This window comes from Paroedura picta, chromosome 1 (genome assembly GCF_049243985.1).
Source record: "Paroedura picta isolate Pp20150507F chromosome 1, Ppicta_v3.0, whole genome shotgun sequence".
NCBI classification, from domain to species: Eukaryota; Metazoa; Chordata; class Lepidosauria; order Squamata; family Gekkonidae; genus Paroedura; species Paroedura picta.
In genome coordinates this window covers 165,094,509-165,118,092 of record NC_135369.1, presented here as the reverse complement: position 1 = coordinate 165,118,092, position 23,584 = coordinate 165,094,509, and the positions used below count along the sequence as shown (strand labels likewise).

General features: G+C 49.9%; 1 protein-coding gene across 1 annotated transcript; it reads right to left on the bottom strand.

Moving 5' to 3' along the window:
* Positions 1–19,661: 19,661 nt before the first annotated feature.
* On the bottom strand, positions 19,662–21,703 carry LRATD1 (LRAT domain containing 1). Its single transcript, XM_077310966.1, has 2 exons — positions 21,485–21,703; positions 19,662–20,927 (listed from the first exon to the last, which is right to left on the bottom strand). The coding sequence occupies exon 2, from the start codon at positions 20,888–20,890 to the stop codon at positions 19,994–19,996; it is 897 nt and encodes a 298-aa protein (XP_077167081.1). The 5' UTR covers positions 20,891–20,927; positions 21,485–21,703; the 3' UTR covers positions 19,662–19,993.
* Between the last annotated feature and the right edge of the window lie 1,881 nt (positions 21,704–23,584).

Sequence of the window (23,584 nt, the reverse complement as noted above, 5' to 3'; positions counted from 1 at the left end):
AGGTATCTCCAGGCAACTAGTTAAAATGGCCTTGATCAATTGCTTTCTTCTCAGACTCCCTCCCCCCCCCACAAACCTATTGTGGTAGCTGGTTTTTCCTCATGAAGGCCTCACCCACACGTTACCTGATTTGGGGAGCAAGCATGGTGCAGTGGCAAAAGAGAAGTCAACTCTAATCTGGAGAACCAGGCTTGATTTTCCCTTCCCATTCAGCCAGCTGGGTGATCTGGGTAGTCACAGTTCTCTTCAGTGTCTTCTTGCTGAGCAACGCTGTTAGAGCTCTCCCAGCCCCACTTACCTCACAGGGTCTCCATTTTGGGGAGAGGAAAGGAAAGATATTTGTAAGCCACTTTAGGCAGAGAAAAGTGGGATATAAAAAAACAGCTCTTCTTCTCTTGCACCATGGCAATTGTTCAACTCCTAGATCACCTTGTTCACACAGGAAAAGCCAGTTGGGCCTATCATGTAGTCCCCAGTGATGTGTGGACACAGCAGCACTAGTGTGAAGTGCCACATTTAAGCCACAGCTGAGTTAAAGGGGCCAGGACCCTTCATCACCTTTGGAATCAATAGTAATACACTTATAAGATCTGTATCGATACATGCATTTACATTAGAGATCTTTTCACTTAGCCGCTATCTCTTTTATTACATTTTAAAGGCAGCTAACGGTCGAAATGGGCTAAAATGCCAGCCAAGAATTGGAATGTCTCATCACGACTGAGGAATGCTCGTTTGCGGCAAGAACCCCCAATGCTTTCGCCTACCAAATATACCTTCTGAGCACCGGAAGTGACGAATCCTGCAAGGAGCAGCGTAACTACTGTGGTTAGGGCAGTGGTTCTCAACCTTCCCAATGCCGCGACCCTTTAATACAGCTCCTCATGTTGTGATGACCCCCAACCTTAAAATTATGCAAGTGTTCTTTTCACAGAAATTAAACCGAAACTGACCAATGGTGTGAAGATCCATTGTTCATGGTGGCATATAAATTGCTTTTTTCCCTTGGGTTTTTCAGTTCAGTTCTGCCTCTTGTCCCACCATGCCGATCTCGCTCTTTTCTGCTGCTGCAGATAGACGAACACTCTCTCGATATACCCAGCAAGGGTGTAGATGGTGCCCCCACTCCGCAGCCAACTGCTTGCCCTGCTGTGACCCCTGTGAAAGGGTCGTTCGACCCCCAAAGCAGTCCCGAGAACCACTGTTGGCAAAGATCCAGTTTAACCAGCTGGCCCTAGTGCAGGGGTAGTCAACCTGTGGTCCTCCAGATGTTCATGGACTACAATTCTCATGAGCCCCTGCCAGCGTTGCTGGCAGGGGCTCATGGGAATTGTAGTCCATGAACATCTGGAGGACCACAGGTTGACTACCCCTGCCCTAGTGGACGTAAGCCATGTAATCAAGCTCTAACTTCCAGGTAGAGCTCTCCCAGAAGAGGGGGGGTGCAAATTAACATAATACACTGACATCACCCAGAAGTGTCATCGGCATTTCAGTGTCATCCCCCATTAGCAGCATTGATGGATCCGGCAACCCTATATGGGGGTAGTGGGAGATTGCTTGGCAGAACCAGACAAATTGTAAGTCTATTACCATGCCACATTGGCAAAACTGTTCTAGACTCCTTGTAATAAAGCTAAGTTTAGGGGTAGTCAACCTGTGGTCCTCCAGATGTTCATGGACTACAATTCTCATGAGCCCCTGCCAGCGTTGCTGGCAGGGGCTCATGGGAATTGTAGTCCATGAACATCTGGAGGACCACAGGTTGACCACCCCTAATATAGAGCTAGCCTATATTCTAATTACGCTCTGCTTGTCTACAATATACTATCAGAAAACAGTCCAGGGTGCAAAAGATCACAAATTGAAAATGACTTACCCATTCAAGCACATCATGAGGTTGGTGCCCATTGATATTGCCGGATGATGCCTACTGTGACCCACTTAGATAGAAGCTATCAAGAACCAGAGGCCTGGGTACTTCTTCAAATTGTTCACCCCTGTTTTCTAGAGTAGCAGCTCTCCTGGAACATGCAGAGTGTATCTGGATCACTTACGTTTGCATGACCTTTTCATCACGCTACTGCCTACCAAATTGGTTTGTATTTAAGAAGAGAATTATAGTTCTGGACATTTTAGTGGCAGACTGCAAAAAGCAACCACTGCTGTTAAAATAGTGACTACTGCAGCTGGCAAAAAAAAATGTTGTGTCTGTGTTTTTGTGAACATCACAGGTAACTGGCTCATGTCAATTTTGCATGGCAAGTATTTCAGCAAGATAATATCAGGCATTTACATTGTCAAAACAAAATTTATCTCATGAGGATGCTTTCGGAAGAAAACAGTGAACAGCTGAGCCAAAAATAATATGGAAATCAGCCAGAGGAGGGCTAGTGTGTCGATTAGTTTTAGTCGCTTCCAGTAAGGCATTCGTATGCTTATTCAGCAAGGTGAGTTTAAACGTTGGCTCCAGATTTAAGATCTGGTCACTTAATCTTTTTTTTTTCATGAGTATAGCCTCTTGTGCCACAGAGTGGTAAGCGGCAGAAATGCTGTCTGAAGCTGTGACCAAGAGGTTGGGAGTTTGATCCCAGCAGCCGGCTCAAGGTTGACTCAGCCTTCCCTCCTTCTGAGGTCGGTGAAATGAGTACCCAGCTTGCTGCGGGGTAAAATGGTAATGACTAGGGAAGGGAATGGCAAACCACCCCGTATTGAGCCTGCCATGAAAATGCTAGAGGGCGTCACCCCAAGGGTCAGACATGACTCGGTGCTTGCACAGGGGACACCTTTACCTTTATCTTATAGTCATAAAAGGTGGCCTAGAAGATCACTGAAATGATCAGTATTTGTGTAATTGCACTTTTACGTCACAAAAATTGCCACTGACTAATCATCATTCATGCTTGAAAGCCAGCTTGGTGTAGTGGTTAAGAGTGGCGGCTGGGTTTGATTCTCCACTCCTCCACATGCAGCCAGCTGGGTGACCTTGGGCCAGTCACAGTCCTGATCGTTTTGTTCTCACAGAGCAATCCTGTCAGAAGCTCCTTCAGTCTCATCTACCTCACAGGGTGTCTGTGGTGGGGAGAGGAAGGGAAGGCGATTGTAAGCCACTTTGAGACTCCTTCAGATAGTGAAAAGCGGGGTGCAAAAACTATTCTTCTTCATCCTAAAACTTTCCCTGCAAATATAAAGCTGGTCTCAATTAGAACGAATAGAGTAAAGAAGAAAACATATGCTTGTGAACTGGTCCTAATTACAGTTCAAACAGCCATTCTCATCTTTCCTTCCCAAATGTATCCAACTTGCAATGACATGATACACGCTCATGGAAGCGCGCACACAAAGCCACACCTGCAAGAAAACACAAATGCAAATAAACAAAAGAACTGCCAGGGAAAAGTCCCCCACACACAGCACTAATTAAAGAAAGAAAAAAAAATACCCAGAAACCAAACCGTTAAAGGAAACAGGTTGCCAAATTTTGAATCGTCCCATAGCTGTCCCTCTAACTTTTGATCTGCATTAACAGCAAGGGAGTCGTGAGATTTTTAAGCACTTAATATTGCAGTCCTGTCAAGTTACAGCAGTAGATCAGCTCACTTTTATCTGTCAATGGGAAACGCTACAAGGAAAAGCACAAAGATAGGATTCTGCATGAAGCACACCCACAACCGAAAACGAGGGTTGCCAGTTACCAAAGGTGGGGACTACAGTTCTCACATTATTACAACTGAACTTCAGACCACGTAAATCTGTTCCCCTGGGGCAGGGGTAGTCAAACTGCGGCCCTCTAGATGTCCATGGACTACAATTCCCAGGAGGCCCCTGCCAGCGAATGCTGGCAGGGGGCTCCTGGGAATTGTAGTCCATGGACATTTGGAGGGCCGCAGTTTGACTACCCCTGCCCTTGAGGAAAGAGTGGCTTCATGGAGTGAATCCTGTTCCGGCTGGGCTACCTCCTTTCTATGAACTCTGTCTTCTCTAGTCACGCCTCGCCCCAAATCACCACGAACTTCCCAAACTGGAGTTGTCAAACCTACTCCTCTTCTCTCATCGACAAAGTACATTAAGAACGATCAGCAAACATCACACAGTAATTCAGACAAACCTATAAATAAAACAGAATGGAGGCTCAGGACACGAAGGCAGCCCGGACGGCGTTTCTCCATCCGGGCCAAGCACGGCTAGGAGCACCCTACCTGACCGCTGAACACAGTGATCCATGCAACCGTGATCCATGCAACCGTCACTTCCAGATTAGATTTCTGTAACTCACTCCACGGGGGTCTACCCTTGCCCTTAACCCGGAAATTGCAACTGGTACAGAATGCAGCTCCACGGGTCCTCACTAGATATTCTTGGAGAGCCCCCGTCCAGCCGATTTTGCAATAAATCTGGGCCTTGCATGTCCACAGCAGTAAATTTAGATCCGCCCTGAACTGGAGAAAATCATCCCCCAGCATTGTAATACAATTTAGCACGTCTCTTGGGCTGGATGAGGGCTTCAAAACTTACTCCAGTGGAGTGGTATGATGGGGTAGGATCTTATGCTTCATTATATTTAAGGTTGCCAGCCTCCAGGTGGTGGCCAGAGATCTTCTGGGATGACAACTACTTGGAGATTTTGGAGGTGGAGCCGAGAGTGGGCGGGATTTGGGATCGGGGGACCTCAATGGAGTATAATGCTATAGAGTCCATTCTCCAAAACAACCCTTTTCTCCAGGGGAACTGATCTCTGTTACCTGGGGATGAGCGATAATTCCAGGGGATCCCAAGGTCCTGCTCCAGGACTGGCATCCCTAATTACAACTGATTTCCAGGCAACACCATTCTAAATTATTGACTTCCCTCCCTTCCTTAGGTGCCACTTTCCAGGTATTTCCCAGAATACAGTTGGCCACCCTAATGATATGTTGAGAAAGAAGGGTGTTCTGTAGCATTGCCACACTGTGGCCTCTGCTCCTCAAAGACATCGGTGGTAAAAATATCAATTTCGATTTCCCCCCCAGGTTGGACCGACAGAAGCACTAAAATTACTCCTCACCATCTGCGCACGCAAGGGGCAAGGCATTCAAGCACATTTTCCTCCCCACTCATGCAGTCCTGGAGGCCAGCCCCTGGATTTTATCGCCTCTCTTCAGTAGACTTCAGCAGCCCAGGGACTCCACTAGGCATGTGCAGCAGAGCTCTCCCACCCCTGCCCCACAGTCATTTCAAAGAGGAGAGTAGCTATGCATGCACAGAACGGTAGGGAATCGTCCCTCGCACCAAACTGAATATCAAAGCCTAGACAAAGCTCTTCCCTGCAGCATTATCCAAGAACTTCAAGCCATCCTGCTTTCACCAGCACGGCCCTTCGAAGGTAGTTATTGCTCTCTTTTGGAATGTACGAAATAATTCATCAGTCAAAGAACCTCAGGATCATCAGCTCGTCCCTCAGGTTTAATTTGCCAATAGCTTTGTTGAAGGACTTGGAAGGCTTAAATCACTCCAGTCACGGATCCTGATGGATGAGCATGATAATCCATCATCTTTGTGGTTTAATCACCTGCCTCAGTGGCTTCAGGCTTCCAGTCCCTGTTTCGACACACTGCCGCCTGGCTCTGCCTCTGTAACTCTGAACGAGAAAAGTGCCAAAGTTCTAGCCAGCCAGGTCATCACGCCTTTCGACTGGGAAAGCTATCGACTCAGATCTAGCCGCCAGGGGGAGGGGGGAGAGACTGTCACTAGTCAAGGAGAGACGAAAAAGATATTCTGGGCTGCAGCATTGGCACCAGATTCATTATTCCACATGAGACAGGGTTGATGCTCATTTCTCTAGCTAGGTTCCATTTTTTCCCTCCCTAAACAGGCTTATGTTATTCTCCTCTCCTCCGTTTTATACTCACAACAACCCTGTGGGTTGAGTGCACATAACTGACCCAAAGAGACCCAGCAAACTTTCATGGCAGAAGGGGGGACTGGAACCAGGGTTTCCCAGATCCTAGCCCTACATTTTACCCACTGTTCCACATTAGATTTCTGAATTTATAATCTTGGATTAAAACCAGGGTGTATCATCCAAGACAGAAAACATCACAAAAGGTCTTGGGCACAAAAGGTTCTGCATGCGGCACTGTTTTTGCCATGGAAAACGCACCATAGTATTTTTTGCTCATGCATTGTCCTACCTGCTCATAGTGGTGAGTGCGCCTTTTCCGCTGGTTTCTGTGCAGTATTTGAAACTAGCTTTACCACAACTTTTCTTTTACAACAGTGCTAAGACACTTGCTTTCACATGTATAAACATTAGCGTGTTTTTGAAGGGACAGCCCCATGTCCCTCGTTCACCTTTGCTATGACATTACACCAGCAGAAATTAATTTATTCATCCCCTTAGAGACTTTTCAATCCACTCCATGAGAATCAGCATACCTTTGAGGGAGAAAGATTGTAGTGTTTTCAAAAGGCTGTGTGCCCCCATGGAAATTTCATGTTGTGGTATCTTTGTCCATGAACTAAAATTCCCATGAGGCCCTGCCAACAGCGTGTGCCAGAGTGGCACCCAGGTGACATTGCAGCTGACTATGGCCTGCCAATCAGCCTCTAGCACATTGGTTCTCAACCCTCCTAATGCCGTGACTCTTTAATACAGTTGCTAGTGTTGTGGTGACCCCCAAACATAAAATTATACAAGGGTTCTTTCACAGAAATTAAACTGAAACTGACCGATGGCGTGAAGATCCATTGTTCATGATTGTATATAAATTGGTTTTTCCCCAGGGTTTCTCAGTTCAGTTCTGCCTCTTGTCCCGCCGAGCTGCACTGCCGCCTGGAGCACGTGGCAGAAGACTGCACTGAAGGCACTGCTGGAGCGGCTGGCAGCCAACTGTGGGCACCAGCTGGAGGAGCAGCAACAGTGGCATCGCCCCCCACCCCCAGCCAAGCTGCTCGCTCTGCTGCAACCCCTGTGAAAGGGTCGTTTGACCCCCAAAGGAGTCTCGACCCCCAGGTTGAGAACCACTGTTCTAGCACAATGGAGGAACTGCCAGCACAAGTCTTGCAAATGCATAATTGTATGCAGAAAAAAACAACGCTGTAGCAGAGCGCATGTATAAATGCAACCGTTTAAAAAAATGATTATTCAAAAAGGTCATCATGCTGACTTCGGTGAAAACCTGTATGTGCATAATAGCCCCAGGTCTTGGAGCTCAATGCCACAGATTTCTGGCTCGATCCAAGCCTGGGAGCTCACCAAGGCTTTTCAAGTTCACCCCAAGAAGAAAGACCACGTTTGCAATTTCCTCGGTCACCGTCTCTCATTATTAACACAGGCAAAAAGCACGGCTGCACCAAAAAAACTGAGCAAAACCTCAAGCCACAAAGGTATGGAAATTAAGAGAAAGATGAGAGCCTCAGGGATGTGTTCTGGGCCCCGTACTGTTCAACATCTTGATAAATGTCTTGGATGATGCAACAAGGAGGATCCTCATTACATTTGCAGATGGGAGGGTAGCAAATACAGTCAAGGACTGAATAGGGATGCCAGCCTTCAGGTGGGACCTGGAGGGTTTACTGCTTATCTCCAGACTAGAGAGATCAGTTACCCTGGAGAAAATGGATGTTTTGGTGAGTGGGCTCCGTGGCAATGTACCACACTGAGGCCCTCCCTGGGCTCCACCCCCAAATCTCCAGGAGTTTCCCAGCCTGCAACTGGCAACCCTACCCCTCTTATCACCCGCCAATGGCAGGGAGAGACAGGGCAACATAAGACAGAATCAAGGTACAGGATGACCTTGACAGCCAGGAAAACTGGGCTAAAATTATCCGAAGGCATTTCGGTAGAGATAAATTCTGCATTTAGGTTGGAATAAATATATAAATAATATATAAATGATAAAAACTTCAGTCCAAGTCACTTTTCACATTGACAAACATAAGCAGAAGCAGAAGCGTTGGTTCTAATATGCCGCTTTTCCCTACCCGAAGGAGGCTCAAAGCGGCTTACAGTCACCTTCCCATTCCTCTCCCCACAACAGACACCCTGTGAGGCTGAGAGAGCCCTGATATCACTGCTCAGTCAGAACAGCTTTCTCAGTGCTGTGGTGAGCCCAAGGTCACCCAGCTGGGGGAGCGCAGAATCAAACCTGGCATGCCAGATTAGAAGTCCGCACTCCTAACCACTACACCAAACTGGCACTCCTCTCTCGCGAGCCACCATCTAGCCAACAACTTCAACAAGGTCGAGTAATGCAACATCAGATCTTCCCTGACCATGCCTGTAAGTGGGCCATTAGAAACTAGGCTTGCCAACTTTGATCTAGGAAATTCCTGGAGTTTTGGGAACAATGCATGGGGGTGGGAGAAATTCGGAAAGAAATTGCATCTAGACTCTGCGGCATAGCAGAGCTTGTCCCCAGAAGTGGCCATTTTGTCCAAGAGAAACTGACCTCTGCAGTTTGGAGGTCAGTTGTAAATCAGGAAGAACTCTAGGCCCCACCTGGAGGTTGGCAACACTAACTGAAACATGCATATGCTGCAAATGGATAAGATTTTTCCCTCCCAGAGAACTCAGTTTATATAATTCCATGTACATAACTGAAAAGAACCAAAGAGCACATGTGCACATATTTATATGGATGCAATATCTCTACACATCAGATGCAATACAGCCTTCAACATATTTATTCCAAAATGAAACTGAGGTCAGAGGGTCTTACTCCCTAGTAGCTGTGCTTAAGTTTGCACCCTTTGTGAGATATTACTCAAAGACATAGTCTGCAACTGAATGTAGGCATGATATCCACTGAAAACTGTTGTGAGCGAGGTATTCTCCATCTTTTGAAATGATTTTCATGCAACCTGCAGCTCAGGAGCTGGACAGGCATGTATGAACAGGAGTGACTGTACTGCCACATCAAACATCTACATAAAAGGGTCAGGGCAGGCCTATTTTACATACTCTCCTGGATCAAAAGAAGACATAACATTTTCTACTGGCTCTCAAGCAAGTCAAACACTTCATCTCTCCCAGATTTCTCCCACTTTCAAACAAAATTTCATGAGAAAAATTATATGCCCTTCCAGTACTTTGAAATTGCCTGTCATTTTATTTGTTTGTGCTTCTAAAAGGTCTCCTCTCCTAAAAGGTCTCAGGGCAGCTTACCACATAATAAATAATTTCACAATATAAAAAATTAAAATCTTAAAATCCAACTTGAAACGCTACAATTTGCCCTGTCAGATTTTTGTCTTTAGTTTTGGACACCAAAAGGCAACAAAATATCCTTGGATTGGTGGAAAACACTGCTGATGTATTTGTAATCTTGCTTGCAGGGGGAAAAAAAGTTATAATCGCATAATCTCCTTTTCAAAAATCGTAAAAGCCCTAGGGCAGCCTTTTTCAAACTGTTGACAATGGAGGAAGCCCTGAATTTTTTTTCAGGCTTCAAGGAACCCCAGAAGGGGTGTCATGCCCCTTCGGAGAAGTGGGAACAGACGTAAGATGCAGGAGCCAGACAAATCATCAACTGATCATTTGTCGTTTTGATGGTAGAGAGACTAGGCTTATAGAACACCAGGGAAGTGGGCTCCATTGATGGGGAAAGCCATGGAACCCCCAGGGAGCTCTCATGTAACCCCGGGGTTGCCAGGAACCCTGGTTGAGAACCCCTGTCCTCTGGTGAAGGTGGGAAGAATGGTTAAAAAAAAACAAACAACTGATCATCTGTTATTACAAGACCTGTTTCAATTTCCTCCCAAAGCATTACCCCAGCTATACCAATAATCCTGTAGATGGGTAGAACAGAGAAAAGACTGAGTGAATGCTATAAAGCAAGCATCATGAGCAAGCTTTGAGCCAAGAATGCTCTGATCCAGGGGCAACAAAGAACCAACCCGCTTGAATCAGGAACAGGGCTCTATAGCTTAATACAGACAAGAAGACAACACATGGCAGGATTCTTAACTTCATGTTTTGGTCCTTGGTCCCACAGGGTTATCATCCTCCAGGGGGACCTGGAGAGCTCCCAAAATTACAGCTGACCTCAAGACTACAAAGAATACTTCCCCTGGAGGAAACTCTGAGGCTCCTCCCCCCCTTCAGGCTCCACCTTCCCCAGGCTCCACCTCTCACTTCCCCAGGAATCCCCCAACTCTGATCTGCAAATCCCAAGCTCACTTAGTCCTCTATCTTCTTTTCCCGTTCTGCTGTGCCACCTGGAGGCTGGCAGGCCTAGACTATGGTCCCCCTAATGGGACAAACTTCTAAATGTCAACAAACAGAACACATGGACCATTTAGGCCAGCATGGCAAACTGGACAGAGAAGAAGAAGAGATGGTTTTTGTAACCCATTTTGTACCCCGCTTTCTACTACATGAAAGAATCTCAATGTAGCTTACAGTCACCTACCTTTCCCCTTCACACAACAGGCACTCTGTGAGAGAACTGTGACTAGGCCAAGGTCACCCAGCTGGCTGCATGTGGAGAAATGGGGAATCAAACCCAGTTCTCCAGAACCACCGCTCTGAACCATCGCCAAGCTCTACCTAAGAAGTTCACAAGCAGGACAAAAATAATCCCCCCCCCTCCACACACACACCAGACAATAGACATTCAACAACATTCTGAACACAAAAGTTTCACTTAAGCATCCTTGTGAAATAGCTATGGATGGGACCTAGTTTGGTGTAGTGGTTAGAAGAGATTGACTTCCAACCTGGCGAGCCGGGTTTGATTCCCCTCTCCTCCCCCACATGCAGCCAGCTGGGTGACCTTGGGCTCACCTCTGCACTGAGAAAGCTATTCTGACTGGGTAGTGATATCAGGGCTCTCTCTGCCTCATCTACCTCACAGTGCATCTGTTGTGGGGAGAAGAAAGGGAAGGCGATTGTAAGCTGCTTTGAGACGCCTTCGGGTAGAGAAAAGCGGCATATAAGAACCAACACTTCTTCTATCCACCACAGTGATCTCTAATCTCCTACCAGAGCCACCGAAGCTGCTGGCTGCAATAATGTTCTGAAGCAGCACAAGTCACAAATGCAACCTGTGAAGACCTTCTGTCTTTATCTAGTACCACTCTGCCTTCTTTCCACAGCTCTTTTGCATTTGAATAGCTTTGGATCATTACAGAGTTGAGTGGAATAGCTCCTTGATTAGCTAAGGAGCTTTGGCCTGATTTTGCAATATTTGGAAGTGTTTTGGCTTATTGACTGCTAAGAACCAACCGCCCAAAAGCTATGAAATCCATCCTTGAAACTCAGTGAGTGTCCAGGCACTTGACAGGGAACTTCAGCTAATGTTCCAAGGTGGCCTGGGTAAAGTTTCATATCTTGGGACTAGCAGTACTCTGTTTCCACTTCAAAGGCCATCCGTTTAAAGAGACCTGAAGCAGGGATGGAAGCTCGGGGTAAAGGTAAAGGTTTCCCCTGTGCAAGCACCGAGTCTTGTCTGACCCTTGGGGTGACGCCCTCCAGCGTTTTCATGGCAGACTCAATACGGGGTGGTTTGCCAGTGCCTTCCCCAGTCATTACCGTTTACCCCCCAGCAAGCTGGGTACTCATTTTACCGACCTCGGAAGGATGGAAGGCTGAGTCAACCTTGAGCCAGCTGCTGGGATCGAACTCCCAGCCTCATGGACAGAACTTTCAGACAGCATGTCGCTGCCTTACCACTCTGCGCCACAAGAGGCTCATAATGTAAAAGTGCAATTACACAAATACTGTTAGCCATTTCAGTGATCAGACTGCATTTCTGCTGCCTTACTACTCTGCGCTGCCTTTGTCTCCCATGAAGTGACAGACAGTCATAGACAAATTGACTGAGGGCATTCAACAGACAATAAATGGGCAGTCTCTGAGATGGCTTCAGCAAAGCAGTCATAGAATAGACAGAGTTAGGGGCTCTCTTTAGGAAAAACAAAAGGAAGGGGAGGAGCACTTTGTTGTTGAAAACCTTATATTGTACCGGAGTGGCATGGAAAACTATAGGTATCCCCATCATAAGAACCCACAGGAGTCCCGCCAATTCTCTTTGAAATGGGAGACAAACCCAGAGTTGCTTTCTAATGAAAAAGATTCATATTTTTGATTTGTCAAAATTAAAATGCTTCCTCTTAAAATTTATTTTTGTTGAACTGAACAGACGGGGAGATAGAGAATTATAAAATGTAAGGTATGATTCTGACAAAGTTAAACAATTCTCAGGATCTTTTTGCTTCTCTTCGGCTTGATTGTAATTATAACATTTGGTTTTTACGTTCCCGAAGTATACCTGGTTGGGAGCATTTATTTAAAGAGGATTTGGTAAAATATCAATAGTTAAGAAAATCCAGATTTCTGGATTTTGCAGATTTGTTGCTGCTTATCAAAGGACTGTAACATTTGGATGGGCAGCAGACAAATGCCTTTCCCGTGACCTTGGAATTGTCTTCTATTCTGCGTGGCAACATGTTATAATTGGAAAACAATTGGAACTAGTTAACCTCGTAATAATAAAACCCCTACCTATCTGCCTAGTCCAGTCTGGGAGTCTGATCCTTGAACACATCCAAGCATAACAGAACCAGGGCTGGAATGTTGTGAGCTGGCCATTTTCAGGCTCCCACTCCCCCCAATGCTACAATCCTAGCCTCCCAGCAGTATTCTGCCTCTCTAGAAATCTTTGATGTAAGATTAAAACGTCAGCACATTTTGTAATCTGCTCACCGACTGCCTGATATATTCCAATATTTCTGTAATCCTCTTATTGACTGACAATGTTTTTCTTTATCGTCGTACATCTAATTAGCCTTGGCTCCCAGTGGGAACACTCAATCAAAATAACAAATCTATTTGTGAGATGAAAGTTAAACCGCCTTTCCAGAAACCTACCCAAGGCAGCTTACAAAATTTCTGAAAAACACTAAAAGAGAATAACATGGGGAGGGTGGGGATCCCAGCATAAAAACATAGAACATGAAATCAGATCAAAGGCAGCTGAAAAGCAAGTTCCATAGTAAAATAGTGTTTTAAAAAACAGCTACAGCAGGGATAGTCAACCTGTGGTCCTCCAGAAGTTTGTGGACTACAATTCCCATAAGCCCCTGACAGCAAATGCTGGCAGAGGCTCATGGGAATTGTAGTCCATGAACATCTGGAGGACCACAGCTTGACTACCCCTGAGCTACAGGACAGCCTCAAGGGGCAGGGCATTCCACAAGTGGGGTGCTGCTGCAGAAAAAGCCCTGCACCTGGTTGCCCCCTGCTTTAGCTCCAAAGACAGAGGCATTGAGGGCAGGGCTTGTGAGGTAGATCTTCACTGATGGGCTGGACAAGACAAGAGGGATCAGTCAGTCAAATACCCCGGCCCCCAAACCACTGAAGGACTTGAAGGGAAGATGCTTCACTCTGAACTGTGCCCAGAAACTAATAAAGAAGAGGTTTGCGCAAACGGCCACCACTTGGTGACCCACCAAGCTGAATGAATGTATTGTGACAGGTGCCTGACAGAAACCTTTCTTGGTGGTGCTTGTTGGGGGTTTTTTTTGCGTCCTCAGGGAACAGCCTAAAAGAGTTCCAGTGAACCCCCGGGTGGATTGCCACACTTGGCTGATGGACTGGATTTTGGCTTGACAAATCCCCCATTACACAGACCTGGGCTAAATGTCTTCAGACACAGTACTAAGAGTTAGTGATTTAAAAAAGGGGCTTGCCTGTTCTCCATCACAGTAGTGAAATCAGACTGAGGAGATCAAACTGGGGACTAGATGATCCATGAGGTCCCTTCTCACTCTATTATTCTATGATTCTATGAAACTGTTCAACCGAGGGCTTGCATTCCACAAATAGGTAAGTCAACTCCAAGGTCACTTCAACTGGAAAACTTGGATCTCCAACGATTTGCACCAAAGTCAACCAAAAGGGCTCTCAAAACTCAGTTGACTTGACTGAAAGGAGGCTTTGATGTTCTAGACCCGCTTAAAATTAAGCATCACCCAAAAGAGCTTCGATGGACAAACTATTCTCGGTGAGGCAAGACAAGAAAAGCTTTGTATGTTGGGAGGGCTATAAACGGTGCCAGGGTGCTTGCAAGTTAGCTAGCATAGGGTGGCTGTTATAGCAGCCCTTCTCAACATTTTTGCCCTTGAGAAACCCCTGAAACATTCTTCTGGCTTCAAGAAATCCCAGAAGTGGCACAATTGTGCAGAATACGGTTAGGAGACATAGCTGTGGGCCTCTTCCCTTTCCATCAGGCCCATCATTGGCCATTTTGGGAGGGCGAGGCAGGTCAACATCACCATATATGGTCATATCACCCAAGAAGAAGAAGAGTTGGTTCTTATATGCTACTTTTATCTACCGAAGGAGTCTTAAAGCGGCATACAGTCGCCTTCCCTTTCCTCTCCCCACAACAGACACCCTATGAGGGAGGGGAGGGTGAGACAGCCCTGATATCACTGCTTGGTCAGAACACTTTTATCAGCGCCATGGCGAGCCCAAGGTTACCCAGCTGGTTGCATGTGGGGGAGGGTAGAATCGAACCCGGCTCACCAGATTAGAAGTCCACACTGCTAACCACTACACCAAGCTGGCTTGGTGTTTAACAAATCTTACCCATTCCAGGGCCATCAAGTAACCTCAGGGTTTCACGAAATCCTAGTTGAGAAACCCGGAGTTAGAGTATCAGACCAGATACTGGGAGATTCAGGTTCAAATCTCCTCTCCCCTAGGGATGACCTTGGCCCAGTTACTCTGTCTCAACCTAACCTACCTCACAGGGTGGTGGCTGTTGTGAGGATAAAACAGAGGAAGGAAGGATGATGTAAAATGTTTTGAGCCCCCCTTTGGGAGAAAAGCAAGGTATGCATTTCGAAACCAAAAGAAACAAGCTAGTCCCATGACAAAGACATTGTGAACATTTTAAAAGAACAAGGTGTACTCGTGGCTGCCTTTATGCAGGGTGACACACTGTTTTGGTGTAAACTTACCAGGCACTCATAAAGACAAATCTCAGCATAGGCTCCGATAGGGCTCTAGAAGAAGCAGAGTTGGTTTTTAAATGTTGCTTTTCTCTACCAGGAGTCTCAAAGCAGTTTACAATCCCCTTCCTCTCCCCACAACAGACACCCTGCAAAGTAGGTGAGGCTGAGAGAGCTCTGACAGAACTGCTCAGTCAGAAAGCACTATCAGGGTGGTGAGGAGCCCAAGGTCATCCATCTGGCTGCATACGGAGGCGGAGCAAGGAATCAAACCCGGCTTTCCAGATGAGAACCCGCCGCTCTTAACCTCTACACCAAGTTCTCCGAACTGAGTAATAAGCATTCGCTTCTACCAAAGGAACCCTCCCAGTTTTCCCCTTGGATTGCAAAATAGCTAGCCAGGCCCTGCTGAAAAGTGAAAATGACCACTTCAAACAGCACACTTGAAGGCGCGACCTTTCTCCTCTCGGATCCTAAACAAGCTCACCGTGTCGTCCTAAGGAGAGTTCCATTCTTCTCGGCCCACAGGAATCAATGGGCTCAGAAGGGTAAAACGCTGCATAGGATTGCACTGTCACTTAAGGAGAAGTCCTCTCAATCCGTGGCGGAGGGCCAGCTCTAATCCAAAAGCTTCTCATTCCATCCAGCTTGAGGACAGCTACTCAGTTCCTTTCTGGTGCATTACAGCTGTCACAACAAGTATACTGATACACGGGCACCTGCGGGAAAACTCACAGAGCTTTCCGCAGTGGAAGGAGGCACCTGACAGCTCTAAATCTACAGCAACTAAGTCTTTCACCGTAGGACAAGCTCAGACTGCCAGAGATTCTGGATTCTGGAGAACAGACAAGATCTGGTGTATCTTTCTAATAAGATCATGCCATCAGCCACGGGCAGCCTTCAAATTGAACGGAGAAATGTACGGCATTGGGAACTGTTCTAGTAGGAACAATCTGATCCGATCCTGGCAGTCCCACCACATTTCACCTCCTTGAATAGGGATGCCAGTCCCCAGGTGCACCCTGGAGATTCTCTTGGTTTTACAGCTCATCTCCAGGTGACAGAGATCAGTTCCCCTGGAGAGTATGACTACTCTGGAGGATGAACTCCATAATATTATACTTCATGGTAGTCCCTCCTTGCTCCACCCGTGAAGTTTCCAGGTATTTCCCAATCCAGAACTGGTGACCGTGCCCTTGAAGGGATACACTAGAACTGGTCTACACAGGCAGGGGAACAAGGTGATAGAATGGCCCATGGCACTTTAAAGGGTGGATTCTAGATGTGATCTCTCCTTCCCAGAGAAAACACACATAAACACACGTACAGCACTGTGCATTCCATACCAGCTCCGTGTGCTGGTTTTTCTATTTGCGAGCAGAATATATTAAAAAGTGACCCTTTTCACCTGCAGTCTGAATTGGTACTGCCTGTTCCCCTGTACCTTTGGCTTGCATTCGGCTGTCATGTATGCATTCATACATATGATTCACACTGACAAGGGATTGATCCACGTATAGTATTTATAAAGTCCAGGAACTTACAAATCAATCCATGCCCCCTTAAACTCAGCATCGGGGTCAACTGCTATGGGTTGGGAAATTCTGGGAGCTTTGGGAGGGGAGCCAGGGGAGGGTGGAGTCCGGGGACCTCTGCAAGGCATACTTTTAGGCTCCGCCCTCCAAAGCAGCCATTTTCCTGCAGGGAAACGAATTCCTGTCATCCACGGAACAGTTAGAATTCCTGGAGAACTCCAGGCCCCACCTGGAGGTCGGCAACCCAAACTGGCATTTAAGCAATGACTTTCACCCTTTTCATACTGAATTCACCTTTAACACCCAGATGGCATCACGAGACCTACTGAACTGCAACCTTATGGGGTGGGGTGGAATATGTGGAATGAGAGCTGCATGGCAGGACAAAGGGAGCCGGAGTCAAGACCTCACCTCTCTGGTGTCTAGACCAAGGCTGTGGACACCACCCCAAGAGGGACACGTAGGGAAAGCCCAAGCTGAGCAAACGCCCTCTTGAAGAACCAAGCTCGTGGTCAGAGTCATGGAGGAATCCTTCACCAGTGAAAGACCTCATCTTAACACCCTGCTGCTTCTTTCAGTGGGCAAAGCAAAGAGGAGGTATCCTTAGACCCTATGTACATTAGCAGCAGGATGACTCAGGACCCAACTCTGTGATTCTGTGAAGGTTCAGGGGGTGGCAGGTTACAGTGGATGAGCGATAGAGTTGTGAATGTCCTGCATAGTGCAGGGATGACTAGATGACCCAGGAGGTCCCTTCCAACTCTATTGTTCTAAGGTTTAAATGATGGCTCAGGATCCAACAGGTGAGGAACTCTCACCCACCTAAGAATTTTGACCCACAGGCTGAAGACCACTGGCTTTAAAGGAATACTAACCACTTTTCGTTTTCCCTAATTCTTTTCTTCAAACAAACCAACAAAAATACAGGGTGAAACAATTAGCCTGTCAACATCCTAGGGTGCTCTCTCCTGTGTCCACAGCCTTGATACACTGAGTATTACATAACAACATTCAAGGAAGTCAAATCTAGCAATAACCTGCAACCAGCTTTTGCTCTAAGGTTCTGCTGATACTTAATAGCAAAGGTAAGGTACGTAGATAAAGGAAAGTCCATTGCTGCTGTTTGGCCATTTGCTGTGCTATAGCAGTCTATGCAGTTCTTGCAAATAAGTTTAAGAAATCAAAGGTTCGTACACGCAAGAGTTTGACCATTGCCAAATGGGGCCGTCGGACAGCCGCACCACCGAAATACAAGCAACTCCGTTGACATACCAGATTCACACCGAACAAAACAGACCGAGGACTGCAAACGCAAGCCAATCTCCGCTTACATCTTTGGGGACCAACTTCCGGCTTCACAGACTTACCCCAGACCGAGCCGGTGATCGATCTGATCTTCCAGCCAACTCAGCGGCAATCTATTTGCAGCTTGGCCAACGTGAGACTATAAATAATGAACGGCTTATGTCTGGCATAGACTCACCTGTCTCTGCCTCCGTGCAGAATGGGAGAACAGAAGCTGTAGTCCAAAGAGGCAGGGATCCCCCTCGAGCAGGGCAGGCAAAGGAAAACACAGGACCGGCCTCAACCGCAACCAGGTTCTCTTGAAAAGCCCAGGTGGAAACTTCACTTGCGGCCCACCCGCTCTTAGGTGCCTTCGGTCACAGGCCGGTCCAACCCGTCCATGGATAGATCTATTTCTGCAAGTGTCAGGCCTAGGGGTGCAGCCAGGAAGAGTTCTCCCCCTTGAAAGGCCCATCTCTACTGAGGGCTGCTTGTTTTGGAAAGGCTGGCTCAGGCCCTCTGTGAACTCCCCAGCTCTCCACCCTCCTGGTTTTCCTTCTCCGCTTGGAGAACAGTGGCAGAAAGGAAGCGTGAAGTATTTAACACCTTGGACTGTGATCACTTCAGACAAAAGAGGGGGGAGGCATGGAAGACTTCCAACCTATTTAAAAAGAGCCCGGTTGCTATGAGCTCCATTTCTGCTTAAGGCTCTCTGCACTTCACCTGGAGAAAATAATCAAAAAGTAAAAGGAGGGTGGTCCCTGCAGAGGTCACATCCTCCCTTCCCCCATCACCCACAGGCTGACCCCACCCCTTGGGATACATTGCTCCCCCCTCCCCCCAAAAAACCCAAAACACTCAATTTCTCTGCCCAGTATGAACTGTTTGGCTTTCTCAAGTTCTGGCATAATCTAATCCTTGTTAGATTCTAGCACAGTCTAATCCTTGTTAGACACAGCACCGAGGACTTTCCAGCCCCAAGAACCAGGACCCCCCAGGCATTCAATGGCCGATTGCCAAACCCCAAAGCCGACCCCGGACGATCAGCACAACCCAAGACCCTTCCTTTGCCTCATCACGGGACCCGAAACGACACCCGAGCCTTCCTTATCAATTAACCAGGGGAGGCAATCTGTCCCTCCCACTCTGTTTGAAAGCAAATAAAACGAATGGCCCATGAGGCTGCCCTAAAAGGGGGGGGGGAGGGGGAAACGTGGAAGACTTAAGCTTCCAAACAAAACACAACACAAAGGGAAGAGCAACTGCATTGGAATCCTCTGTGGGGAAACGCCCGCCGCGCTTGGCAGGGGTTACTTATGAGTAAACAATCTTCGTTGGTCTTAAAGGTGCCACTGGATTCTGATTTTATTGTGCCACTTCAGACCAAAGCGGCTCCCCATTTGAATCGATCTTTATGAGTCAATAGGCATGGGTTCGAGCGACAACCAAATCTCTCACTCTCTTGTCGCTTCTGGGCCCTTGAAGCGGGTGGCCAATGCGATCCTACGCAGAGGTACTCCGATCTAAGCCCACGGATGTCCGCCGACCGCAGGGCCGGCAACGCGGAGTTCAATGGGGCAGGACACCGCGAAGGACCGATCCTGTACGGGGCGATCCTGAATACCACCAGGCGCCGCCTTAAACCCTGAAGGTGCCCCACCCACCCTTTCCGGCGTGGGGGGGAGGCGGCTGAGCGAACAAGGAAGCGAGGCCCACCCCCCCCCCTCGAGAATCTGCCCCTTCTTCCCTCCGGAGCCACTCAGCCCTAACCCCACCCCAGCCCCCCTCCGCGAAGTGGGGGGGGGAAGCAAACAAACCAATGGGAAGCGCCGCCGCCCTCCTCCGAGATGAAAGCCACGAACGTTCCAAAAGGGGAGAAAAATCAATTTGATGTTTTATTAAGCGCGCGGGGAAGTCGGGTCAACATCGGCTGCCGGGAGAGGCGTGGCTCCTCCCCTTCCCCCCCCCCCCCCCGCTCTTATTACTATGATTAGTCGAAGGCGAACCCGGGACTGGCCAATGGGAAGGGGAGGATCGCTGCTGGTTTCCTTTGGAATGTTGCCATGGGGGTTTCCTCAATGGGGAAGGGCGCGGGGAGGGGGCCACGTGGGGCGGCGAGTCCGGGAGGAGAGCGGCTTGCGTCGTGCACGGTCGGGCCGGAGGCTAGTCTCTCCCCTCCTCCTTTTTTCTTAAAAAATTATTATAATATATATATCATGTATTGTATATTGTAGTGCTTATTCTTTGTCATCCACGAGGGCCAGCTCTTGGATCACCCTCAGTTTGCTGCTGGCGTCGATGCGGCGCTTCTCCCTGATTAGGTCCTCGAGGCTCTGGAAGCGCACCGTGTGCACCTTGTTGTCTGCCAGGTGGATCTTGAGATAGTATTGCTGCTGGGGCTGAGAGCCCGAGGCCGGCTGGAGCTCGCCGCCGGCTTTGAACTCCCGGTTGCCGAAGCGGCACCAAGCGGCGAAGCTCTCCGAGTTCGTCCAGCAGATCTCGGGGCTCTTTAAGCCCAGGTGGCCGCAGGCGTTCTGCACCACCAGCTCGGCCAGCAGGGGGCGGTAGCGGTACCAGCTACTCACCACCCGGCCCACGTTGCCCCCCGCCGCCGCCTCGTACAAGCTGTCCTGGCGAATCTGGCCCTGGTGCAGGTGGATGATCTGCCCGCTGCCCACGTAGACGGCCCAGTGCGGCGGCGGCGGCGGGTGGTGGTCCGACGGCCCCAGGTAGAAAAGCTCCAGCAGGTCCCCCGCCTTGCACAAGGCCGGCAGGGCCGAGACCGGGTAGACGCTCAGATCCCCCGCCTGGGGGTCGCAGCTGACTTTGGAGAAGATGCATTCCTGGCCGCGGAAGGCCGAGAACTGGGGCTCGCTGAGCACCAGCTGCGTTGGGTGGTGGTGATGGTGGTGGTGATGATGGTGGTGGTGGTGGGTGGGGGTCTCCGGGGCCGGGCTGCCGGAGCTCTTCACGCTGTACTTGTCCGCCTGCCCGCGCTCGTCCAGGTCCTCCTCCTCATCCGAGAAGAAGTACGCCACCCCGACGCGCAGCTCGTCCTTCTCGATCCCCGAAGGGTCCCCGGTCGGCAGCTCGCTGTAATTCAGGTGGGTGATGCGATCCAGTTGATTTCCCATCAATGACAGGGCGAGGCGGGCGCGGGGATCGCCGGATCTGCGAGGGGAGGGGAGGCAAAAGTGAGGAAGGGGCGGTGGGTGCGTGGGAGGAAGGGAAGCCCGGGGAAGAAGTCGCCCGCGCATGCCGCCACACGGAACCCGGGAGCGAGGAGGAGGCGGCGGCGGCTGGGATTCTCCGCGCTTCGTCTTTGCCCAGGGAGCGACGGCGGCTCTTCCGCGGATCCTTCGCGCTGCAGCCAGAGGTTGCCGCTCCCCGAGTGCTGCTCGGGCGCAACCTGCAGGCTGGCCGGGGCGAAGCGCTGCTCCGGGCTCACTCCCGACCTCCCCACGGCGCGCAGGAGACCCGGCGGGGTCCTTCCCTTTGTTAGCAGCCGCCGCTCCTGCCCTCCCTCCGCACCCCGCCCGCCTGCCTTCCCTGCCTTCCCTGCCTGCCCACCCCGGGGAGAGCGAGCGAGCGAGCGAGCCCCGAAGCGGGAGGCGAGAAGAGAAAGGCCGGCCGACTCCTGACCCGAGGCAGGGAAGCGACCGGATCGCCCAGCGGAGCCGACTGGGTGCGTTTGGGGGGAGGGGGGGTCCCGATCCCCGCTTGCGTACCCGGAATCGCCCAGATCCTGACAAAGCCCCCTAACTCCTTCAAAGTCGCCGGCTCGCCATGGGTGCTGCGGTGTGTGTGGGGCGGGGGGCGGCGGTCGGGTCCTCCGCGGCTGCGGCTGCAGCGGCCACGGGCGTCCGGGCGCGGGCGCCGCCTCTCCCACCTGGCGCTCCTCCACCTGGCCGGTGCCGCTCGGCTCTGAGCTCCCCGCGCTCGCCCCGGCGAGGCTTCAAGTAGCAGCCGCTCCGGCGGGGGAAGGCCCCGCCCCCGGACGCGCTCATTGGCTGCTCGGCTCCGCGCTTGGCCAGCCGCTGGCGGCCTCTGGGGCGTCAATCCGCGCCACCGGGGGGGGGGGGATGCCAGACACCGGCCGCCAGCCAGGCTCTCGCCGGAGCCCGCCCGGGGGACAGGGGGGAGGCGCCCTCGGGGACCCGCGGGTGGGACCCTGCTCCAGACGCCCGCCCAGGGATGCTCTACAGCAGTGGTAGTCAACCTGCGGTCCTCCAGATGTCCATGGACTACAATCCCCATGAACCCCTGCCAGCGTTTGCTGGCAGGGGCTCATGGGAATTGTAGTCCATGGACATCTGGAGGACCGCAGGTTGACTACCCCTGCTCTACAGGTCTCCGGCCTGCGCCTCCGTCATGGGGGGCTGCTGGGAGCTTGACGCCGTGGAAGCCAGGCCGCTTGGGGGACCCGACGGGAGGAAGGCTGAGACGGGGCGACCCAAGCGGCCAGGGGGACTCCAGGTGAATGGCAGGTCTGGCCGTGGGGTGCCATGGGAGACGCTGGGATGCCTGTGGGACGGCATCGGAGCCAGGAAGGCCCCAGTGAGTGAGTGTGTGGCTGGCTGGCAGGGGCTCTGCTGGAAGTGCATCGCAGGGCACATAAAAGTTGCAAAGGGGAAAGGGCTTGGAGAGCCTGGTGCTGGGCCGAAGCCTGGGGGGTCCAAATCGGGGCTCTGTCATAACACCTTTGCCTGGAACGAAATATACTTAAAATATTTTGTTCTTGCTGTCAAGTGACAGCTGCCTCCTGGCTAGCCCTGGAGGGATTTCAAGGCAAGAGATGCTCAGAGACCAAGTTGGCCATGGCCCACGGCATGCCTGGGGCCCCTGGAATTCTTGGGTGGGCACCCATCCAAGTACTGCCCCGGGCCAACCCTACTTAGTCTCTGAGATCTCATGAGGGCGGGGCTGGTCAGGTCAGGGCTGAAAGAAGTGACATTTCAGTAAATATTTCTGGAGGCTGCGTTGTTATCCCTCAATCAGCTCCACCTTGATAGTCATCTTGTTGGCCGGCTGTTCTCTTTCCCTCAGCCACCTCATTCTGCCCTGTTCACTGGTATAAATCCTTGCCCACTCCCACGTCCCTTTTCTTCCTGTGAGCCCCCCAGTGTCCAGGCCTCCTCCAGTCATTCCAGATGCAGGATATTTGTCCTAATCCCAGACCATCTCAGAGCGGTCCTTTCAGTCACAGAACACTAATTCCAGTCCCAAGGACTGTCATTCCACTCTGGGACCTGTGATTCCAGACCTAGAACATTTCAGATATTCCCAGGGACCACCCTTCCACTCTGGAATCTGCCATTCCAAATCCAGGACAGGTTTCCCTAAACCTGTTCTGCATTTTCATCATAGCTTTTATATGCTGCATTGTATTTCAATGGACCCCATGCAAATCAGTTGGCATTCCTAGCTCCTGTTGTATCCAATGGGCATTCCAGTATCTCCTATAGTTCCCGAAAAACATTTTTGTCATTCATTTTGGTGCCTCCCCAAGCACGTGCCCCAGGCACCCATTTACCAGTGGTTGAAGATGGACTGGAGGAGTGCTGCTGCTTCCAGAGCCGTGGTGGTTCAGGATCAGGTCCATGTCCCCCCCTGCACCTTTGGATCAAAGGTGCAGTGGTACAACCTCTCAGCTAGTGGAAGGCCAATGGCTTCTTGTTTCCCACTTTTCATTCAGGAAGTCCCAGATTCAATCGCTAGGGAAATTCCGCACGACTTTAATATAGCACTAGTCTTGCATTTTGTTTTCGCCACTAAAACTACGTTCCGCATGACGTCGTGAGCAATCTGCAACACTCCTGTAACACTAG